Source organism: Chrysemys picta, chromosome 10, assembly GCF_011386835.1.
Source record: "Chrysemys picta bellii isolate R12L10 chromosome 10, ASM1138683v2, whole genome shotgun sequence".
Classification (NCBI taxonomy): Eukaryota; Metazoa; Chordata; order Testudines; family Emydidae; genus Chrysemys; species Chrysemys picta.
The window spans coordinates 18,297,959-18,317,522 of record NC_088800.1 but is presented as its reverse complement, the minus strand read 5'-3'; the positions used below and the strand labels follow the sequence as shown (position 1 = coordinate 18,317,522).

General features: G+C 44.3%; 1 protein-coding gene and 1 long non-coding RNA gene across 7 annotated transcripts in view; one reads left to right on the top strand and one right to left on the bottom strand.

The window, feature by feature from the left end:
- Positions 1–4,840: 4,840 nt before the first annotated feature.
- LOC101934185 (uncharacterized) lies at positions 4,841–12,409 on the bottom strand. 3 transcript variants are annotated; one of them, XR_006173303.2, is made up of 4 exons: positions 12,275–12,409; positions 11,935–12,122; positions 11,179–11,361; positions 4,841–6,410 (listed from the first exon to the last, which is right to left on the bottom strand). It is a non-coding gene; the product is annotated as an uncharacterized LOC101934185 (long non-coding RNA). The 3 variants fall into 3 exon arrangements; XR_508408.4 differs by lacking the exon at positions 12,275–12,409 and having other exon boundaries at positions 4,841–6,426; positions 11,935–12,174; XR_256808.5 differs by lacking the exon at positions 12,275–12,409 and having other exon boundaries at positions 11,935–12,174.
- Positions 12,410–12,794: 385 nt separating this feature from the next.
- Positions 12,795–19,564, top strand: part of TM6SF1 (transmembrane 6 superfamily member 1) — a 32,522-nt gene continuing 25,752 nt past the window's right edge. For 3 of the 4 annotated variants that reach the window (XM_042845668.2, XM_042845669.2, XM_005307238.5), the window contains exons 1-3: positions 12,795–12,929; positions 17,095–17,198; positions 18,791–18,888. In XM_042845668.2, the coding sequence (XP_042701602.1) occupies positions 12,838–12,929; positions 17,095–17,198; positions 18,791–18,888 (294 nt within the window). In that variant the 5' untranslated portion in view covers positions 12,795–12,837. Of the gene's footprint in view, positions 12,930–17,094; positions 17,199–18,790; positions 18,889–19,564 lie in introns of those variants that run through there. The other variant, XM_065559355.1, reaches the window with a different exon arrangement.

Here is a 19,564-nt window from a genome sequence, read left to right as displayed (position 1 = left end):
ATAGAAATTAATTCTAGCCAATGTTCAGTAAAATAATATTATTTTATACTCGTGTATGAATTAAGTTAAATGTTTTTTTGAATAATTAATAAATTAAAATGACTCTGACATTGCACTCCATATGCTTTATGGAAATATGCTTATGAATATGACATAACTGGAATATGCTTTTTGTATGGTGTCATTAGAAAGCTTGTAATCTACTAAGTGTGTTCATCCTATTTGTTTGCATGTATTATTTCTATATCTGGAGTTAGGAGAATAAGATATAAACTTGTACCACTGATATAAACATGTTAAGTGGAGGTCATTAAGGATGCTGCAGAAACAATCAGTTGTAAATGGCCTTAGTTACTTGAAAGCCTTCCTCCTCCCCCGAGCGTGCCACGCCCCACTCTTCCCCCTCCCTCCCTGTTTGGTGGCGCTTTGGACTTTGGGGGAGGAAGGGGGAGGAGCAGGGATGGGGCGCGCTCGGGAGGAGGTGGAGAAGAGGCAGGGCGGGGTGAGGACTTGGGGGAAGGTGGTGGAATGGGGGAGGGGACTTGGGGGAAGGGGTGGAATGGGAGCGGGGCAAGGGCTGTTCAGGGGCGGGAAGAGGCAGAGAAGGGGCGGGGTCGAGTGCCCACTGGGCAAAGGGGAAGACGGCGCCTATGTACCGGGGGAAAGGATTGGGCCCAGACTAGGAAGGAGTCTAGTCTGTGAAAAGCTTATTGGAAAATCTCTGAGGGTGAGATATGACCTGTAATCAGTTTCTTAATGTATTAGGCTTAGACTTGTGTGTTTTTGCTTTATTTTGCTTGGTGACTTACTTTGTTCTGTCTGTTATTACTTTGAAACCACTTAAATCATACCTTTTATACTTCATAAAATCACTTTTGTTTATTAATGAACCCAGAGTAAGTGATTAATACCTGGGGGAGCAAACAGCTGTGCATATCTCTCTATCAGTGTTATAGAGGGCAGACAATTTATGAATTTACCCTGTATAAGCTTTATACAGAGTAAAACGGATTTATTTGGGGTTTGGGTGCCATTGGGAGCTGGGTGTCTGGGTGCTGGAGATAGGTAACTTGCTGAGCAGTTTTTAGTTAAAGTCTGCAGCTTTGGGGGCGTGGACCACACCTGGGTCTGTGTTGCAGCAGGTTAGTGTGTCTGGCTCAACGAGGCAGGGTTCTGGAGTCCCAAGTTGGCAGGGAAAACAGGCTCAGAGGTAATTTCAGCACGTCAGGTGACAGTCCCAAGGGGATCTCTGTGTCCAAACCCATCACAATGACACCTGACTACTTTTCTAAGGTAGTGTATGAATCCTGCAATTGGGCACATGTCCTGTCTTCTGGAGAGAAACACTCAAAATATCACCTTAAATAATAAGTGGAAAAAGTACAACTGCACAAAGTGTACAGAGTTGTGATAGCTATAGAAATGTATATCGTAATACACATGGGACTGAACAACTCAAATTTACTGTTTAATAATTTTAAGATAAATATTTTTTCAGTTTCTTGAAATTCTGCAGTTGAAATATAAATTAATGTTTACCAAATTTATATTTTAATGTACCTGTGACAAACAACATAAAACTTTAAGTTTAATAATTATTTTAGTTAAAATATTTTGTACATTTTTGAAATATTGAAATAGAAATTATTATGCACTTCTGAAATTAAAATCCAGTGAATACAGCTGAGGGCTTCAAATGTTGGCACTGAAGCTACCATCCAACAGGATTTGCAACCCCTGGATCAGCGATGTGGAAAGATAAGGTACAGCAAATTCTGACATTTACTTAATTTACTACCCTTATGCCCATGAAAAAAGGAATGCATGTTTTGATTGGGAGACAAAAAATGGTACATTCTCAGTGTCAATTTCTGATGGGAAGCCGTTTCTGACACATCCTGTGCTCACTGTACTCTAGTTCAGCCGCACGCCACAATGCAGCTGTAATGGACAGGAAGGCAAGGGGTAATTATATTCTGCCTACCTACCATTCCCCACATTCAGTTTGATAAAATGTCCTTTACAAGAGGCCCAACTAGAAAGATATATATCAGTAAGAATATGGAATAAATTGTTTGGAAGAAACTATATTAATTCAATATCATTAGCACAATAGTCTGGCATAGAAGTATCAGGTGAGAAATAATCTGGATCCTTTTGCCATCTGCTGGAGTTTTGCTGTAAGTACAACAGCAATCTTAAATTACTTGTGGCGCTTGATACCATTTATCATCTCTCATGGCTTGGCAGGCTTTGTGGGAGCATGTGCTTATCAGAGGAAAATAATATGTCACCATCCTGTGTGCAGGTTTATAATTAGGACAAAACTAAGACAGAACAAGAATGGACTATTCCACTGAACAGAAGACCCTGGAAAAGGCAGAGGCAATTTCAATGTGATAGGCAAAAGCAGGAAAGGACACAAGGAGAAATAGCATAGCAGCCACTGGCCAGAAGTAGCATTGGACAGGGAATCTATGTTGAAAATGCAATCACTCTACTCAAGAGAATACAGCTAGAGAAATCATCACCTCTGTGCTTCTCCTGATCTGTGGTGCAGCTGGATGGCACACGGGTCCTCAGTTACACTTAGAGTAGGGCTGTAAATGCAACTTTTAACAGGAGTATGCCCCCAAAGATCAAGAGGGTGAGGATCCTCCCTACCCCACTCCATCCCACTAGAACCATTCCAGTGGAACTGAAGGCACCAATACTGTGCCCTTATTTGACAATTCATTTGTGGGAGTCAAGAGCCAGATTTAAAGGGGAAAAAGGAGTCAGTTGCCATGGAGAAATGGTACAAGCCATGGAGAGAAAGAAGGAAGCTGCAAATGAGAGCTATGAGGCTATACAGGAGACCAGCCTTTATTTTCTAGGGATGGTTTTTCAATCAACAGGTGATCTGGGCATCACTTGGGGCAGGGGTTATGGGCATTTTTATTTCCCCCTCTTCCCTTTTAAAAAGAAAATAACCTAAAATTCACCAGAGCACCTGCAGAACTGTCCATCAGCTGGGTGCCCTAACAGCCTCCAGACCTCCTGCTTATTAAAATAATTCTCCCTGGTAAAATGTATGCAAATTGCCAGTTATGCACCAGGAAGAGAGGAGAAAGGAGATGGGAGGGGGGAGGAGAAGAGAAAGCAAAGATAGGGCAGTGAACTAGGGGAAAGGAGAGACGGAGGGAAAGGAGAGAAAAATGCGGCTGGGGCTGGAAGATAGAGAAGCAGAGACAAGGTGGGTAACTGCAGAGAGAGAGAGAAGGATGTGCAGGAGAGACAGAAGGGAAAATAACTTTGAGACAAGCGCAGAAGGAAAGAAAATTGATAAAGAAAAAGAGGGGAGAAAGGAATGAGAATGAAAATAATGAATCACAAATACACAGGAGACAACAAAGGAGAAGAGAGACATAGAAAGGGAGAAAAAACATAGGTATATGCAACAGCAATCCACAGGGCTAAGAAAGAAAACTGTTATCACAGCTGTCTTTGTCAAACTTGGCTTCCCTGTATGTGAACACTGAGGATCAGACATTTGTTTTACCTTGTAATCTTTGTGCCAGCTCCCTGGTTCAAAAATCTTGGCCAGTTTTCTTTGGCAGTATCAGCATGTGGCTCACAGCCATTTTTAAAGGTGATGTCATGGGATTGTACTTACCCTGCACAAATCAGAAATAGCACACAACACATTTCCCAAAAGGGGTACAAGTAAACGTTACTAAACCCTCTTCTGTTCTTTGCTTTCTTAGTACACTCAGTTTCTATCTAGGCAGTGCAACAGAAATTAATAAATAGGAAAGTGTTTATATGAAACATACAGTATTAATTGACCAAGAGCAACTTTTCATTTGATTTCATTATGTATATGGAATGGCTCAGCTACAGATAAAAGACTACAGAGAAAGTTCAACTGGGTTATATCATATGGATGAGATGGTTTTGCTGATCACTAGCAATCACTACAGAAGGTCAAAGTGTGGCAGAGTGTTTGAGATACAAGGTTCTGAAGTTTGCACAGTAGCTTAAGCCAGCACAGGCTGACCATGGTGCCTTTCTTGTTAAAGAAACCGTTGGGAGTAGGTCTGACATTACCCTGCTGTTATCTGGACCGGTGATCCACTAGGTCACTCCAATCTTCGACTCTGGGAGCCAGCCTTACTCTGCTCTGCTGTGAGAACCCCCCACTCCTGGGTTGTTCACGCACAGCCTCTAGGATGTAAGCTGCTCCCAGCACGTGAGTGAGCACTTTTGGCCAGCTACTGCTTGGATTCTGCAACTGAATGACCAGGGCCGGCTTTAGCAGGTGCAGGGCCCCATGCTGGGACGCGAATTGTCTCGTGCCCCCCCCGCCCCAACTCCGCCCCCTCCCTGCCCCATTGGATCCCTCCCCAAATCCCGCCCTGGCCCCGTCTCAGCCCCACCCTCTTACTGCCCCATTGGATCTCTCCCCACATCCCCGCCCTGGCCCCGCCTCTTCCCCAAGCATGCCGCATTCCTCCTCCTCACCCCTCCCTCCCAGGCTTGCGCTGATCAGCTGTATGGTGGCACAAGCGCTGGAGGGAGGGGGGTGAAGCAGGAAGTGGCTTTTTTTTTTTCCGCTCCGCCGGCAGCCCCGGACGTTGCGGGGCCCTTTTAGGCACGGGGCCCCATTCCAGGGAATCGGCCGAATTGTCTTAAAGCCGGCTCTGCAAATGACACTAGCCAATATCTCCAGTCCCAGACACAACCCTGGGAACTTCCACCTTGCAGTGTCCAGTTATGCCTGCTGGACGCTGCAAGCTTGATGTACCAGGCTTGTTATCCCAAGGGGAGTCTCTAACATGCTTCAAACCAAATGCACTGCTTCAGGAATAAACAAATTTATTAACCACAAAAGATAGATTTTACATGATTGTAAGTCAAAGCACAAGTCAGATTTGGTCAAATGAAATAAAAGCAAAACGTGTTCTAAGCTGATCTTAACACTTTTAGTGCCCTTACAAACTTAGATGCGTCTCCCCACAGGCTGGCTAGTTGTCCTTCAGCCAGGCTCTCCCTTTTGATCAGCGCTTCAGTCACTTGGTGGTGGTGTCTGTAGATGTAGGTGGAAGAGCATGGCAAATGTCTCTCCCTTTTATCATGTTCTTTCTTCCCTCTTGGCTTTGCTCCCCCGCTTCAGGGTCAGGTGAGCATTACCTCATCATAGTTCCAAACTGACCAAGGGAAGGGGGGTGACTCACTGGAGAGTCCAACAGATCCTTTGTTGCTGCCTAGACCAGTGTCCTTTGTTCCTGTGAGGCTGGGCTGGGTTTGTCCCATACATGCCCTGATCAGGTGTGAACTGCCCCTCTGTTCCTGGAGAGTTTTGTCTGGGCTTGTTATGAGGACACATTTTCAGCCTCATAACTATATACATGAAATTACAACCTATAACATCTCTATAACCTTACTATAACAACAATGCTCAGTACATCATGAGCCTTCCAAAGACACCCAACATGACAAACTTTGCATTGGATACCACACAATCATATTATAAGGATGAACATGGGGGTGCAGGGTGTTCCCCTGAGCTACAGAGTGTCACAGTGGGACATTCCCATGATGGGCTTTCCTTTGAATCCTATCAGGGATGGGGGAGGAGGAGGTCTATTTGCACATGATACAGAAGAAGCAGAGGATTCAGCTCTCATGTCTCACAGATTCCTGAGATACGCACAATTCTTGGGGATCTACCAGAAGCACAAAGATGTCTGCCAAGTGGCCTTGTTCCACTTTACTGGCAGGTCAAGCCAGCTCTGTAACTGAGATCTCAGAAGGTTTCTGTTGAAAGAGGGTATTGTTTTCAGCCATTTGTTCCTGGAATTATTTCATTCTCCTCTCTTATGGATCTTCTCAGCTCCTCGCTTTCCCCACAAGGGTTCAATTTTATGTGCGTGTACTCAGTCAATGTTTGCTGTTCTGATGCGAGTTTTGGAACTGGCACATATTTTTAAAACGATTACAGATTGTTCTGATAAGCAGTCAGCATCCTTCTCCCACTACCGAAACAGAGAGAATGCTTCATAGCAAATAATGTATTTGTAGTTGATTGTGTTCCATGGTTAGGAATAATAATAATAAACCTAGCTTTTATATAGTGTCATTCATCAGTAGAGCTGAAAGCGCTTTACTACTCACAAGAGCTTCAGCAGTGGAAAAGGTTGAATTCAGGACAGTTATAGGTCTGCAGTTAGGTGTGTAGGGAAGCTTATGAATCACTTTGCTTACTTTTATCATCTGCATATTCTCACCTGCTTGCTTTCATGATCAACAAAGGGCCAGATACTGAGATAATTTCCTCCCCTCCCGCCACACGCACGCTATTGTGCAGCATTGATGTGCAAAGTCAAACAGTTATTTTGTAGCATCCAAAAGTGGTGGCATTCCCACTGCTGGGTGATAAAGTTCCTATTTATTAATCAAATATGATTTTGCAACATTAAAATGACAAATTTAATGCATAAGTGACAAGAAATTGAAAGATCACAATTCTCATGGCAACAATAAATCACCAACATTGCACACATATAATATTTTGATTACTAGTTAGACTGTTAAATGTACTGTAAACCTACCTTTATTTATATAATAAATATTGTTATTGCACATGTCGCCAGGTGGCACTGTTACACATAGTCTTCAAAGTTTGTTTTCTTCATGTGCAAGCAAGTTCTCAAATCTTGGAAGAAATGCGGGTGGCTGTGTTAGTTTGGGAGTATACAAGATTCTGGGCAGAATTTGCTAAGTGAGTGGCAAGAAAGTAATTGCTTTCTGCTTGGGTCTCTGATTAGAGCCAAGTCTTGAGGCAAAGTTGCTCCCTGAGAGATGGTCAGTGGTGTAAAAAAAAAAAGGATTGCCAGTATCTCTGTTCCAGGATTAGTGCATATAGTGTAAATAAAGCTAATTACACTTGAACTATACCCAAATTTTATGTCATTGATTTCTCCTGCACTGAGAAGTCAACCTGCAAGACCCTTGACATCTGCTACTGCTTGGCAGAGGGGCAATATTGTTGTCAGAATGAGACAAGTGGTTGGAAGAAGAGGCAATAATATACAGGGTATATGCAAAGTCATTGAGTTGTGGGAGCATATATAACAGGGGATACAGGGAATGGTATTCTCTCTATTGTGGTTGAACAAGCAGGCAGGATATTTTGGGAAGGGATGGTATGTTGGAATCAGAAGGTTCAGTGGCTGGTGGGAATGACCCTTGAAAGCCTCTCTAAAGAAAAGGCTAGGATGTTGACATCTTTGAATGGTCTCTGCCTGTTAGACATCACATCTGGGGGCTCCTTTGAGAGGAGACTGGATGGAATGTTGGAGGCAGAAGGTTCTTTGACCATTGGAAATGACAGCTGGAGAACCTTTAATAGTAGAAGGAATGCAGTATGGGAAAGGGGGAAAGCTCAATAGCAATAGGTCCTGTAACTGGAGATGGGATGGAATGTTTGAAGCTGTAGGTTCGATGGCGGTTGAGAAGTCAGTTGGAGTTCCCAATAACAGGAGAAGGGATGGAATTCCCACTTCTCCACTCCTTTCTTCACTTTCATTCTTATCTCCTTCCACCTTAATTGAATTGACTCGTTAGCACTGACTCCCTACTTGATAAGGCAACTCCCATCTTTTCATATGCTGTGTATTTATATCTCCCTACTGTATGTTCCACTTCATGCATCTGATGAAGTGGGTTTTAGCCCACGAAAGCGTATGCCCAAATAAATTTATTAGTCTCTAAGGTGCCACAAGGACTCCTCATTGTTTTTGCTTATATAGACTAACACGGCTACCACTCTGATTCTTATCTCCATGCATTCATCTCTGCTGCCCCTCTACACCTAGAGTTTATTTCCTATCCCACTGTGCCAGGCATCCACCCTCTTTTTTGAAATCCAAAGTGAAAACTCATGTCTTCTATGAAGACCACAAACACTAATCCAGATCAGTAAAATGCTGCCACCTACCCATATATAAATTAATGTAAAATCCCTACTTTTAGCTAGAACCTTCCTGATCTCACCCAGGGTGTGGCTGAATTGTCTTGTCTGACGATACAAACTGCAAGCATCTCAGAGCTTGTGTATAATACTGAGCACATTTTTGAGTATTGGCAAATAATAATTAATAGTAATGGTCACCATTTTGTGGAGTGATAGGGAATATAGGGGACAGGCTGAAAGATGAGTGAAATGTGCACAGTAAAGGATGGAACTGGGAGCCAGTAAGCCAGCTGGAAGACATGCAAAGAGAAATAGAGATGGAGACTCTGCCAGCAGTGAGGACAAGACTTGCCTAAGGTCACAAGAAGCTGTGTAAAACACTAGCTCATTGCTGTCCCTCGCAGCCGCTCAACATATTGTTGAGCACATGCAAGAGAATGAAATGGGCCATGATGCAGAAAAGCTGAGTACCATTATGGTAGGGGAGAAGAAGAAAGCCTCACTGGAGCCTGCCTACTCTCACCTCACGTAAACTTAGTTATAGTCCTGCTGTTCCCCAATACCGCTGTTCATAATAGGTAAGGAGGATTTTCCAGGGAAGACAAGCAGAGGTACTGTCACAGGAGATCTGCTGGAAGAGGTTACCTTGGAAGGTGTATTGATTCACAGCCTCTCCTGGGTTCCTGGATCCTGTTTCCCTGGGCAGCCCTGCTTTAACTGTATTGAGTGGAGCTGTGGCCAGTCTGGGTTACTGCAGCCACACTGCAGATGGATTTTCTGCTACTAGACCAGGGGTGGGCAAACTACTGCCCGGGGGCTGCATCCGGCCCTCCAAACGTTTTAATCCGGCCCGTGAGTCCCTGCCAGGGAGTGGGATCAGGGGCTTGCCCCACTCCGCACAGCTCCCAGAAGCAGCGGCATGTCCTACGCATAGGGGCAGCCAAGGGGCTCTGTATGCTTCCCCCGCAGCTCCCATTGGCCGGGAACCGTGGCCCATGGGGGCAGCAAGGATGGCGCCTGCAGACAGGGCAGCGCGCAGAGCCGCCTGGCTGCGCCTCCTCATAGAAGCCAGAGGGGGGAAATGTCGCTGCTTCTGGGAACTGCTTGAGGTAAGCGCTGCCTGGAGCCTGCACCCCAACCCCTTCCTGCCCCAGCCCTGATCCCCCTCCCTCCCTCCCTCCAAACCCCTCAGTCCCAGCCCGGAGCACCTTCCTGCACCCCCAGCCCTCACCCCCCCCATCCCTACCCCCAATTTTGTGAGCATTCATGGCCCACCATACAATTTCCATACCCAGATGTGGCCCTCGGGCCAAAAAGTTTGCCCACCCCTGTACTAGACAGACAGGCAGTGAAACTGCTCCCTACTCTTTAGTGGATATTTGCTCACCACACTGTTTCCCATGATTGGGACTTTCTGCTCTAGGGTTGGAAGAGGGCTGGAACAGCAAGGGGTGTCGCATGACAGTATTAAGATGCCTTAGCAGAGCAGGGATGGGAACTCTTGCCTGCACTGAATCTGGCTCTAGCCCATCCACCAAAAGTCACACAATTTAAAACTAAAAAAAAGCTATAGAGAGATTTATTTGTACATGATGATGAAAGCCAAAGAAATTCTTCTGACCCACAAAATCTATTTGTTCTCTGGCTCTAAATGGTCAACAGCTTAAGAACATAAGAATGGGCATACTGGGTCAGACCAATGATCCATCTATCTCAGTATCCTGTCTTCTGACAGTGGCCAATGCCAGTTGCTTCAGAGGAAATGAACAGGATATGGCAGTTATCGAGTGATCCGTCCTCTTGTTGTCTAGTCCCAGATTCTGGCAATAATAGGTTTAAAGAAACCCAGAGCATGCGATCGCATCCCTGACCCTCTTGGCTAATTGCCATTGATGGACCTATCTTCCATGAACATATCTAATTCTTTTTTTGAAACCAGTTATATTTTCAGACTTCACAACATCCCCTGGCAATGAGTTTCACAGGTTGACTTTGCATTGTGTGAAGTACTTATGTTTGTTTTAAACCTGCTGCCTATTAATTTCACTTGATGAACCCTCATTCTTGTGTTTTGTGAAGGGGTAAATAACTTTCTTATGCACTTTCTCCACACCATTCATGATTTTATAGACCTCTGTCATATCCCCCTTTAGTAGTCTCTTCCAAACTGAACACTCCCAATCTTTTTAATCACTCCTCATATGAAAACTGTTGCATAACCCTAATAATTTTTGTTGCCCTTCTTTCTACTTTTTCCCATTCTAATAGGGTTTTCTTGAAATGTGGTTACCAGAATTGCACACAGTATTCAAGGTGTGGGCATACCATGGATTTATATAATGGTATTATGATATTTAATGTCTTATTTTCTATCCTTTTCTTAATGGTTCCTAATATTCTGCTAACTTTTTTAACAGCCACTGCACATTGAGCAGATGTTTTCAGAGAATTATCCATGATGACTCCAAAATCTCTTTCTTGAGTGGTAACAGCTAACTCAGACCCCATCATATTGTATACATAGTTGGGATTATGTTTTCAAATGTGCATTACTTTGCCTTTCATCAACACTGAAATTCAAGTGCCAGTTTGTTGCCCAGTCACCAACTTTTGTGAAATCCTGTTGTAACTCTTCACAGTCAGAGTTGGACTTAACTGTCTTTAGTAATTTAGTATCATCTGCAAACCTTGATACCTTACTGTCTATCCCTTTTTCTAGATAATTTATGACTATGTTGAACTGGTCCCAGTACAGATCCTTGGTGGATCCCCCTCTCTCCACTGTGAAAACTGACCATGTATTTCTACCCTTTCTTTTAACCAGTTACTGATCCATGACAAGACCTTGCCTCTTATCCCATGACTGCTTACTTTGCTTAAGAACTTTTGGTGAGGGACCTTAAGCAATAATATTTTCCCTTGAACAGGTAATTTGCTATATATGTTATGATCCACCCTTTACCTTGGTTTGCAGCTTTAAGAGCTGTGTGTGGCTGAAATTTCTCATGCATGTAAAAGTGTTTTCTGGCTTATGCATTACTTTATTTTGGGACAAACTAAATATATTTTGTTTAAAACAAGTTTTCTACACTTGAAGGGAAAGTATCAGGCTATAAAACAATTCTAAATATAAATTTCCTTATCTATTTTGCCTAATAAGATGATTGATTGCTAAAACATAAAGACTTTTAGAACTCTCATTTACTTTTCACCATTCTTACCATTTGTTGAACATAGGAATTGCCAGACTGGATCAGACCAGTAGCCAATCTAGTCAAGTATCTTCTCACCAACATGGCTGCTTCAGAGGAAAATGCAGAAAATCCTGTATGATACAGTTATGAAATAACCTACTCACAGGAAAAGTTTCCTCCTTATGCCATTACTAGCGATTGCCATATATCCTGAAATAAAGAATTTGGGTTTTTTTTTTATCCTTGCTATGATAACTCTGGTTATAATCTATATAACCTTCCCATGATCCTTTCTTGAATCCTGCTAAGCTCTTGGCCTCAATGACAGGGCCGGCTCTAACTTTTTTGCTGCCCCAAGCAGCAAAAAAAAGCGCCGCCCCGCCGAGCCCCCCACCCCCGCCGAGCGCCGCTGGAACCCCCCCGGAGCGCCCCCCCCACCGCCCTCCCGCTGAGCACTGCGCCGCCGGAACCCCCCCCGAGCGCCGCGCCCCGTGCCCCGTGCCGCCCCCCTCTGCTGAGCGCCGCGCCACCGGAGTGCCCCCCCGCGGAATGCCGCGCCGCACTGCCCCCCGCCACCTCAAGATTGGCCGCCCCTTATCAGGTGCTGCCCCAAGCATGTGCTTGGTTGCCTGGTGCCTGGAGCCGGCCCTGCTCAATGACTTCTAGTGGCAATGAGTTCCAAGGTCTCTTCCAGTTCTAGGAGATGGGATATCTCCATTAATAATAAATAAATAAATAAATAAATCCATAGGCTAAATGTCCCGTGGACAGAATATTCCTTACCAGTTTTAAATATGCTGCCTTTCAATATAAGTGTCTAGTCCCTTTGACTTTGAGTGCTTCACTCAACTTGCTGGAAGAAAACAGGCAAGTCGGTTTCACTTTTGTTTCTAGTCCAGTCAGAGAGCTTGCTTGTGAGTTTCCTGTATTCAGTACTGCAAGGAGAACACTGCTGAAGTCCAAGCCCAAGTCTGGTTTTACTCACATTTTGTTGGAAAAAAAAAAAAGAACGTGAAAAGATTTCTATACCGATTGTTACAAACATGGGGAGAAAGGGGAAGAGGGCTCTGTTCTAAGTGGCTCTTTAGCCACTACAGCTGGAACAACTGCCTTGCCCACTCACTTTCTCCTTGGGGACTCCTTGCTCCAGCCCACTGAGCTAACAACGCCCCGCAGTAGTTCGCAAGGGCAGCCAGCCCGGGACGATGAAGACCAGTGACTTTTCCAGGCGTCCCCGCCTTGATCCCCCAGAGCCCGGCCTCTCTGCCGTAGGGGACCATGTGCAGCAGGGGGTGATGATGGCTCTTGGCTCGCTCGTGCCAGCCAGGTCACAATAGATCTCATGCCGCTGGCTCCGGGCGGAGGGAGAGTCCCGGGCGGGCGGCTGTGGAATGAAGCGAGGCAGCCGCAGTTGTCAGTCCCGTCACTGCTGCTGGAAGAACAACGGGGGGCTCCAGTTTCTGCCGCGGCGGGCGGCGTTAACCTTTGCGGCGCGCAGCCTGCCAGCGACGGGGGCTTTTGCCCACCAGCAGCGGGCGATGAGCGGCGCAGCCGGGCTGAACCGCGGCCGCGCAGGGCAGGTCTAAGGGGCAGAGAGCGGCGCTCGGCCGGGGACCGCTGAGCTGGGCCATTGTCTCCGACCATGCGAAGCGCCCTGTGAGCCGAGCTGCTGCGGCCGCTGCTGGGATGAGCGCCTCGGCTGCCACCGGGGTCTTCGTCCTGTCCCTCACCGCCATCCCCGTCACTTACCTCTTCAACTTCTTAGCCGCCAGCAGCAGGTGAGCCGCGGGGGGTGGGGGGGGCCCGTGCGCCCGGGCTGGGCTGGGAGTGGGGAGCCGAGCGCCCGGGGGGGGCAGTCAGGGCGCGCGCCCAGGCTGCTCATTGCGCAGCGTATTTTTAGAAGCTGGGCATGGAAAGGACAAACGTGGACCCGAGCGAGGTACAACAATAACCGGCGCCAAGGGAGTGGGCGGGCGAGGCCGCCCGGGCTGGGAGCTGAGGCCCCGGCGGGAGCTGAGTCCAGGAGGGTTGGAGGCTGAGAGCTTGGGGGTGGGAGGTGGGTTTAAGCTGGGACCAGGACAAGTGATTTGGGCGGAAATGGTGCAAAAAGCTGAGAGCTGGGATCTGGGTTTGGGCCTGGGGAGCTGACCACTGGTGGAGCAAGAAGTTGTCCTTTGTTGGGGCAAAATATCTCAGGTAAAGCAAAAACAATGAGGAGTCCTTGTGGCACCGTAGAGACTAACACATGTATTTGGGCATAAGCTTTCGTGGGCTAGAACCTACTACTTCATCCGATGCATGGAGTGGAAAATATATGAAAGGATGAGAGTTGCCTTACCAAGGGTGAGGTCAGTCTAGCCAGAAAAATCATTTAATAGCAAGACATCAAGGGAGGAAAAATAACTTTTGAAGTGGTAATGAGAGTGGCCCATTTCAGACAGTTGACAAGAAGGTGTGAGTAACAGTAGGGGGAAATTAGTATTAGGGATATTAGGTTTAGGTTTTGTAATGACCCAACAACTCCCAGTCTTTATTCAGGCCTAATCTGATGGTGTCCAGTTTGCAGATTAATTCCAGTTCTGCAGTTTCATTTTGGAGTCTGTTTTTGAAGTTTTTTTGTTGAAACTGCAGAACTGAAATTAATTTGCAAACCGGACACCATCAGATTAGGAGTGATTGGGTCATTACAAAACCTAAACCTAATTTCCCCAGTACTAATTTCCCCCTACTGTTACTCACACCTTCTTCAGAGGGATAACCATGTTAGTCTGGATCCGCATGTGTCTGATGAAGTGGGTATTCATCCACGAAAGTTTATGCTCCAATACATCTGTTAGTCTTAAAGGTGCCACAGGACTCTCTGTTGCTTTTCACACCTTCTTGTCAACTGTCTGAAATGGGCCACTCTCATTACCACTTCAAAAGTTAGTTTTCCTCCCTTGATATCCTGCTATTACATGAATTGTCGTTAGACTGATCTCACACTTGATAAGGCAACTCCCATCCTTTCATGTATTTATACCTGCTCCTGTATTTTCCACTTCATGCATCCGATGAAGTGGGTTCTAGCTCATGAAAGCTTATGCCCAAATACATTTGTTAGTCTCTAAGGCACCACAAGGACTCCTCGTTGTTTTTGCTGATACAGACTAACATGGCTACCACTCTGAAACCTGTCATCAGGTAAAGCAGTGAGATTAAACAAGAGGCATGGGATGACATAGAAATCCTATATCAAGTTCTCAGGTATCAGCACTGTGGCTGTGGGAAGGGGTGGAGGCGAGATCTTGGGTGGAATTCTCTTTGGAAACTGCAGATCCATAGACTCATAGACTTTAAGGTCAGAAGGGACCATTATGATCATCTGGTCTGACCCCCTGCATGCTGCAGGCCACAAAACCCTTCCCTGGACTCTGCCGTTGAAGTCCCCAATCCTGTGTTTCAGTGACTTCAATCGGCAGAGACCCTCCTGCTAGTGATCCCTGCCCCATGCTGCGGAGGAAGGCGAAAAACCTCCAGAGGCTCAGCCAATCTACCCTGGAGGAAAATTCCTTCCCGACCCCAAATATGGCGATCAGTAAGACCCCGAGCATGTAGGCAAGAGTCTCTAGCCTGACCCCTGTTGGCCATTATACTATTTACGTACCATTGCTTGGTTTTCCTTGGCTACTATGTTTTACCATTAAACCATTCCCTCCATAAATTTATCTAACTTAATCTTAAAACCAGACAGGTCCGTCGCCCCCACCGTTTCCCTCGGAAGGCCGTTCCAATATTTCACCCCTCTGACGGTCAGAAACCTTCGTCTAATTTCAAGCCTGAACTTCCCCACGGCCAAAGCCAGCCTGGATAAGTTCTTAATGGGTTTTTGTGCCCAGCCACAAAAATCCTTCAGGGTTTTTCCCTTTCAAAACTGTGGAAGTCATCAACCATTCATAGTCAGTTCCAGAGCCATCAGAGCCTATGGTCACCATCATGCCCCCATAGAAGTCAGTTAAGGGTTTTGCTATTGACATCAGTGGGTGAAGAATCAGGTCCTAAGTCTTACTGCACTGGAGTAGTTTCAATTTTTCTGTATCTCATCATCCAAGGGAGAGTTTCCTCAACTGTGCCCAATAAGAGGTCCCTGAAGCCTTTCCAGTGTTCTACAAAGTTCTACAAAAACTTCAGATAAACTTTTGATTTAAAATGTAGAAAAGGATCTTAAGAGTCGCCTCTCTCCTAAGAAACTTCAGGACTAAAGGAGCGTAGGGATCCAGTTAGCATCAGACATGTCTGTATGCTCCACTGCCTAAAAGTTTTTCAAAAAGTCAGTGCACGTAATAGACTGTGTGGCTGGTTTGGGTTGGAAGGGTCCAGGTACTTCAGAGGTTTTTGTAATATTCAGTGAGCAGATTTCTAAAAAGTTAGTGCATGTTTGATTCATTGCCAGTATTTCTTTCTAGTAGGTACACACCATTGTGCAGAAAGTCTGCATTTTATACAACTGAAGTACTCAATCCTTCAATCTTTACTCAGTAAATAGATCTAATGCAAGATCCACTAAGGCTGAATAGCAGAATTAAGAGTGACGGATCAAATCTGAAATGTAAAACAATTTTTAATTTCTTGTCAGTTTTCATATTGTTTAAATATAACTATCTAATTTATTTTCTTGAGGAGAAAAATCAGACTTGTAATTAGTGTATCTTCTGAAACCATATTCTGATGTCTCCAATATTCAAAATACATTTTTTAAAAAACCTTATGGTCAGGCCGGCTCTAGCTTTTTTGCCGCCCCAAGAGGCGGGGAAAAAAAAAGAGAAAGAAGAAAAAACTGATTGAGATGCCGCCGAAGAGGAACAGAGGGACTGAAGGACCCGCCGCCGAATTGCCACCGCAGACCTGGACGTGCCGCCCCAATAACGGACGGGGTGCCGCCCCTTTCTATTGGCTGCCCCAGTCACCTGCTTCCTTCGCTGGTGCCTGGAGCCGGCCCTGCTTATGGTTTACCGAATTCTCCCCATATTATTTTGTATATAAGTGCAAAGGGGATGAATTGATCTCAAGAATCTGTCCTAAAGTGAATTTAGCACAATTTGCCAATCTAGAGCTATAAATAGATTTTAAAGGAATTCTATTGAAATTTTTTTTTTCTTGGGGAGGCTAACTCTTTTCTCTCTGGGCCTTGAGTATTTCCATCATTTTCCCACCAGCACTTTACACACCCTCTAATATGCATCCTCCAGGCCTTGTATTATGGCCCCCATCCTTATGGAAAAGGAGGTCCTCCCTGCAGAATCCATCAACTCTATTTGCAAAGCATTCACAATGAGTCACACATAGCACTTCTCTCCAGAGCCTGAACACTTCTATAGCATTTCCTGTCCCTGGCAATCTAGGGCCTGGGAGAGGGAGGCCAGAAATTGAACCCAGAACTATCATGGGGCACTGCACTATGCTACCCCTAGTTCCGGGCCAGCTGATCAATTTGTTTTTTTGTAATTTTACTTTGCAAACATGTCCTTTCACAGATAGGTACTTTTCTGTGGCATGTTCATAATGGTCCTTTCTGACCTAAAAATCTGTGCATATATGACTTTCACAGCCTATTTGTCTTAGTTTTTGCTAATGTCAGCATGGAAACTGAATTTAGTCTGACAAGCTAGCTTTCTGGACTAGTTGTTTATAAAGCTATTTTAGTATTTTCTTTTTATAGATGATCACGTAAGAAGAAGGCATGGAAGTGCTGAGAAACAGTAAAAATGTATAATATTGTAAACTCTGCCAGGATTTTAAAAAGCAAAATTTGTCATTAGTAATTGCATTTAATTTAAGATTAAGGGGTACACTTTTGCTTTTGAAAAGTGATCCTTTTGAGATTAGCTGATAAGAAAAACTGCAGAGTTGAAGGGGGCAAGTGGGCGCTTGTTTTTAATTCCCTATTTTTTAAAATAATTTCAGTTCCTGGGCAATTGTAGCAGTTGGATCCCTGATTCTGATTTTCGTTGCTCTAGTAGCCCGTACTCTGGTCAAAAGAAAACCTCCAAAAGACCCACTTTTTTATGGTATGTATTAGTATAATCAAAGCTAATTAAGCATTTATTCATTGGTTTGAAAGTTACATCTCACGTGGACATACTTTATGGCTGTTACTATTTGTGTCTATAGAAAGGTAACATGCCTTTAACCTGATAGAAACCTCTTAATGACTTTGGGCCCGATGATGTAGGGTGCTAAGTGGATTTCAACTTCCATTGGAAGTTGAATGAGCTCAGCAGGGGTTGAAATAGGGGATGAGGGGAAAGGTAGTGCTAATCTTCAGCCTCTGCCAACAAACCAACTCCACCACTTGAAAGCCAAAATGAAATACTCATAGTGGACTGTAGAAAGGTTAAAAATATGCTCTGCTGGGCCCATTCAGTTTTGTTCCCCCTTGGTGGAGCTCAGGCGACACAGTGGACCTTATTGAACATGTCAGGCCTGGCTCTTCCTCATTGGAACCCATTCTCCTACTCAGCTCAGTGGGCTTCTTTGGGGTTTGTGCCCCTGCAGGGGGTTTGGATTCCCCATTGGGCTCCATAGGGTTGGCTGCCTCTAGATAATACAGATTGTCATAATCTGATCATCTCCCTTCATTCTTACACAATAAATATTCCACTAATAATATCTAATAACCATCACTAGGCTTCAGCGTTAACACCAAAGTGTGATGAACGGGGTCGTTCTCACCGCTCAGTGCTATCATTTTAGGCTGTCCACAGACTCAGGCAAGCATCTTGGCATCAATACACTCTTTTCATATTTGAAGGTTATTGTCACAACCATAAGGCCGGGGAGATGTAATTGTTTTTTAAGTGAAATCTTATATTCTGGAGCACCATATGGCAACCTACAGGAAAAACTACTGGCTCATTTAGCTGCCTCAAGTTCCAGCCCTAGACCTCTCCACAACTTGCAGGCAGAGCCCATAGCCCATACCTACTGTGTATTTTTACCCTCTGCTACTCATCCCATACCCATACATTTTTATCCTCCAAGGTGCTGCATATGTTGCGTGGTGCTGACAACTCTTAAGTCATAAAAGGCACTCCCTATGGAGTCACTGAGCACCTTGCAGACTAGGTTTCCTACGTCGTCATGGCTCATGATGGCAAAGCAGGTTCACCTTGCTCCACCCCAGAAAGGGCAAGTCACATTTTCCTTCCTTTTTCTGCCAGCCCCTCCCCTTCTTTCTTCTGAGTATAACTGGAATGTTCAGTTTTCCTCAAGGAAGATCAGATGTTTGCAATTGAGGCTGTCTACATTATATGATAGTTTCTAAGGGCTGTCCAGTCCTCTTCATGTGATGCCGATCACCCACTGAGGTCAATAGGAGCTGTGCATGTGGATGTATGGAGTACATGTCATTAAGTACAGCTATCTTGAAGAGTACACTTCGTGGCAAAATATTGGTATCTTAAAATATTTAAACTAGGTATTGCTAAGTAACAAGTTATATTGTCCATTAGATATCTGTCTGGATGTTTTCCTCACAACAGATAAATCCCCCCAGTTAGATGTTAATCTCTTAACAGTTTAATATTTCAGACTATATATTGACAGTGTGATTTGCAAGCCTTTTTATATACAGTAATTTCTTCTCTTCGTATTACTACAGTTTATGCCGTATTCGCTTTTACCAGTGTAGTGAACCTTATAATAGGACTTGAACAGGATGGAATTATTGATGGATTCATGACTTACTACTTGAAAGAGGTAAACAATCATTTAACTTATGAATTTAAATCTTTACTATTGATGATTGAATAAAATCTTTATTATAAAAATGCCCCTGGCAGAAAAAAGCCATTAGAAAGTTAACAGGATATGAAGTTCAGTATTATAATTTATTTCATATGCCTTGGACATTGAAGAGGAAGATACTGTAATTTATTTGTTTTCATATAGGCTATGAAGTACCACTGCAATTTGGCTTTTCTCTTAATAATATAAATAAGAGTACTTAATGTGTCCAAAAGAATCTTCTTGGGTTTGATTTTACTCTCATTAAAGTCACTGATAGAGCTTTCATTGACTTCAAGCCCCAGTTTATTATTTCATTTAGTTGCAATAATACTGTTAGAGTGGACTTCTATGACATTAGTGTAGTTAATGCATACATTTCTACTGAACTACTTAATGCATGCATTTCTGCAGAAGTCAATACAAATTCAGCAGTCATTAATGGAGAGTTAAAGTGAAATATTACAAAACCTGTAAGCTTAGCCTAGAAGAAAAATAATGAATCTTGTGTTTTTGCTTAATCCTTTTAATAAAAGGAACCAAATAAAAGGAACTTCAAAATAGAGTGAAAAACCTGATAGTGCCAGATATCAAGTTAGCAGAATCTGTTCCCTGCTGAATCTGTGTCCATCAAAAATAGTACAATGAG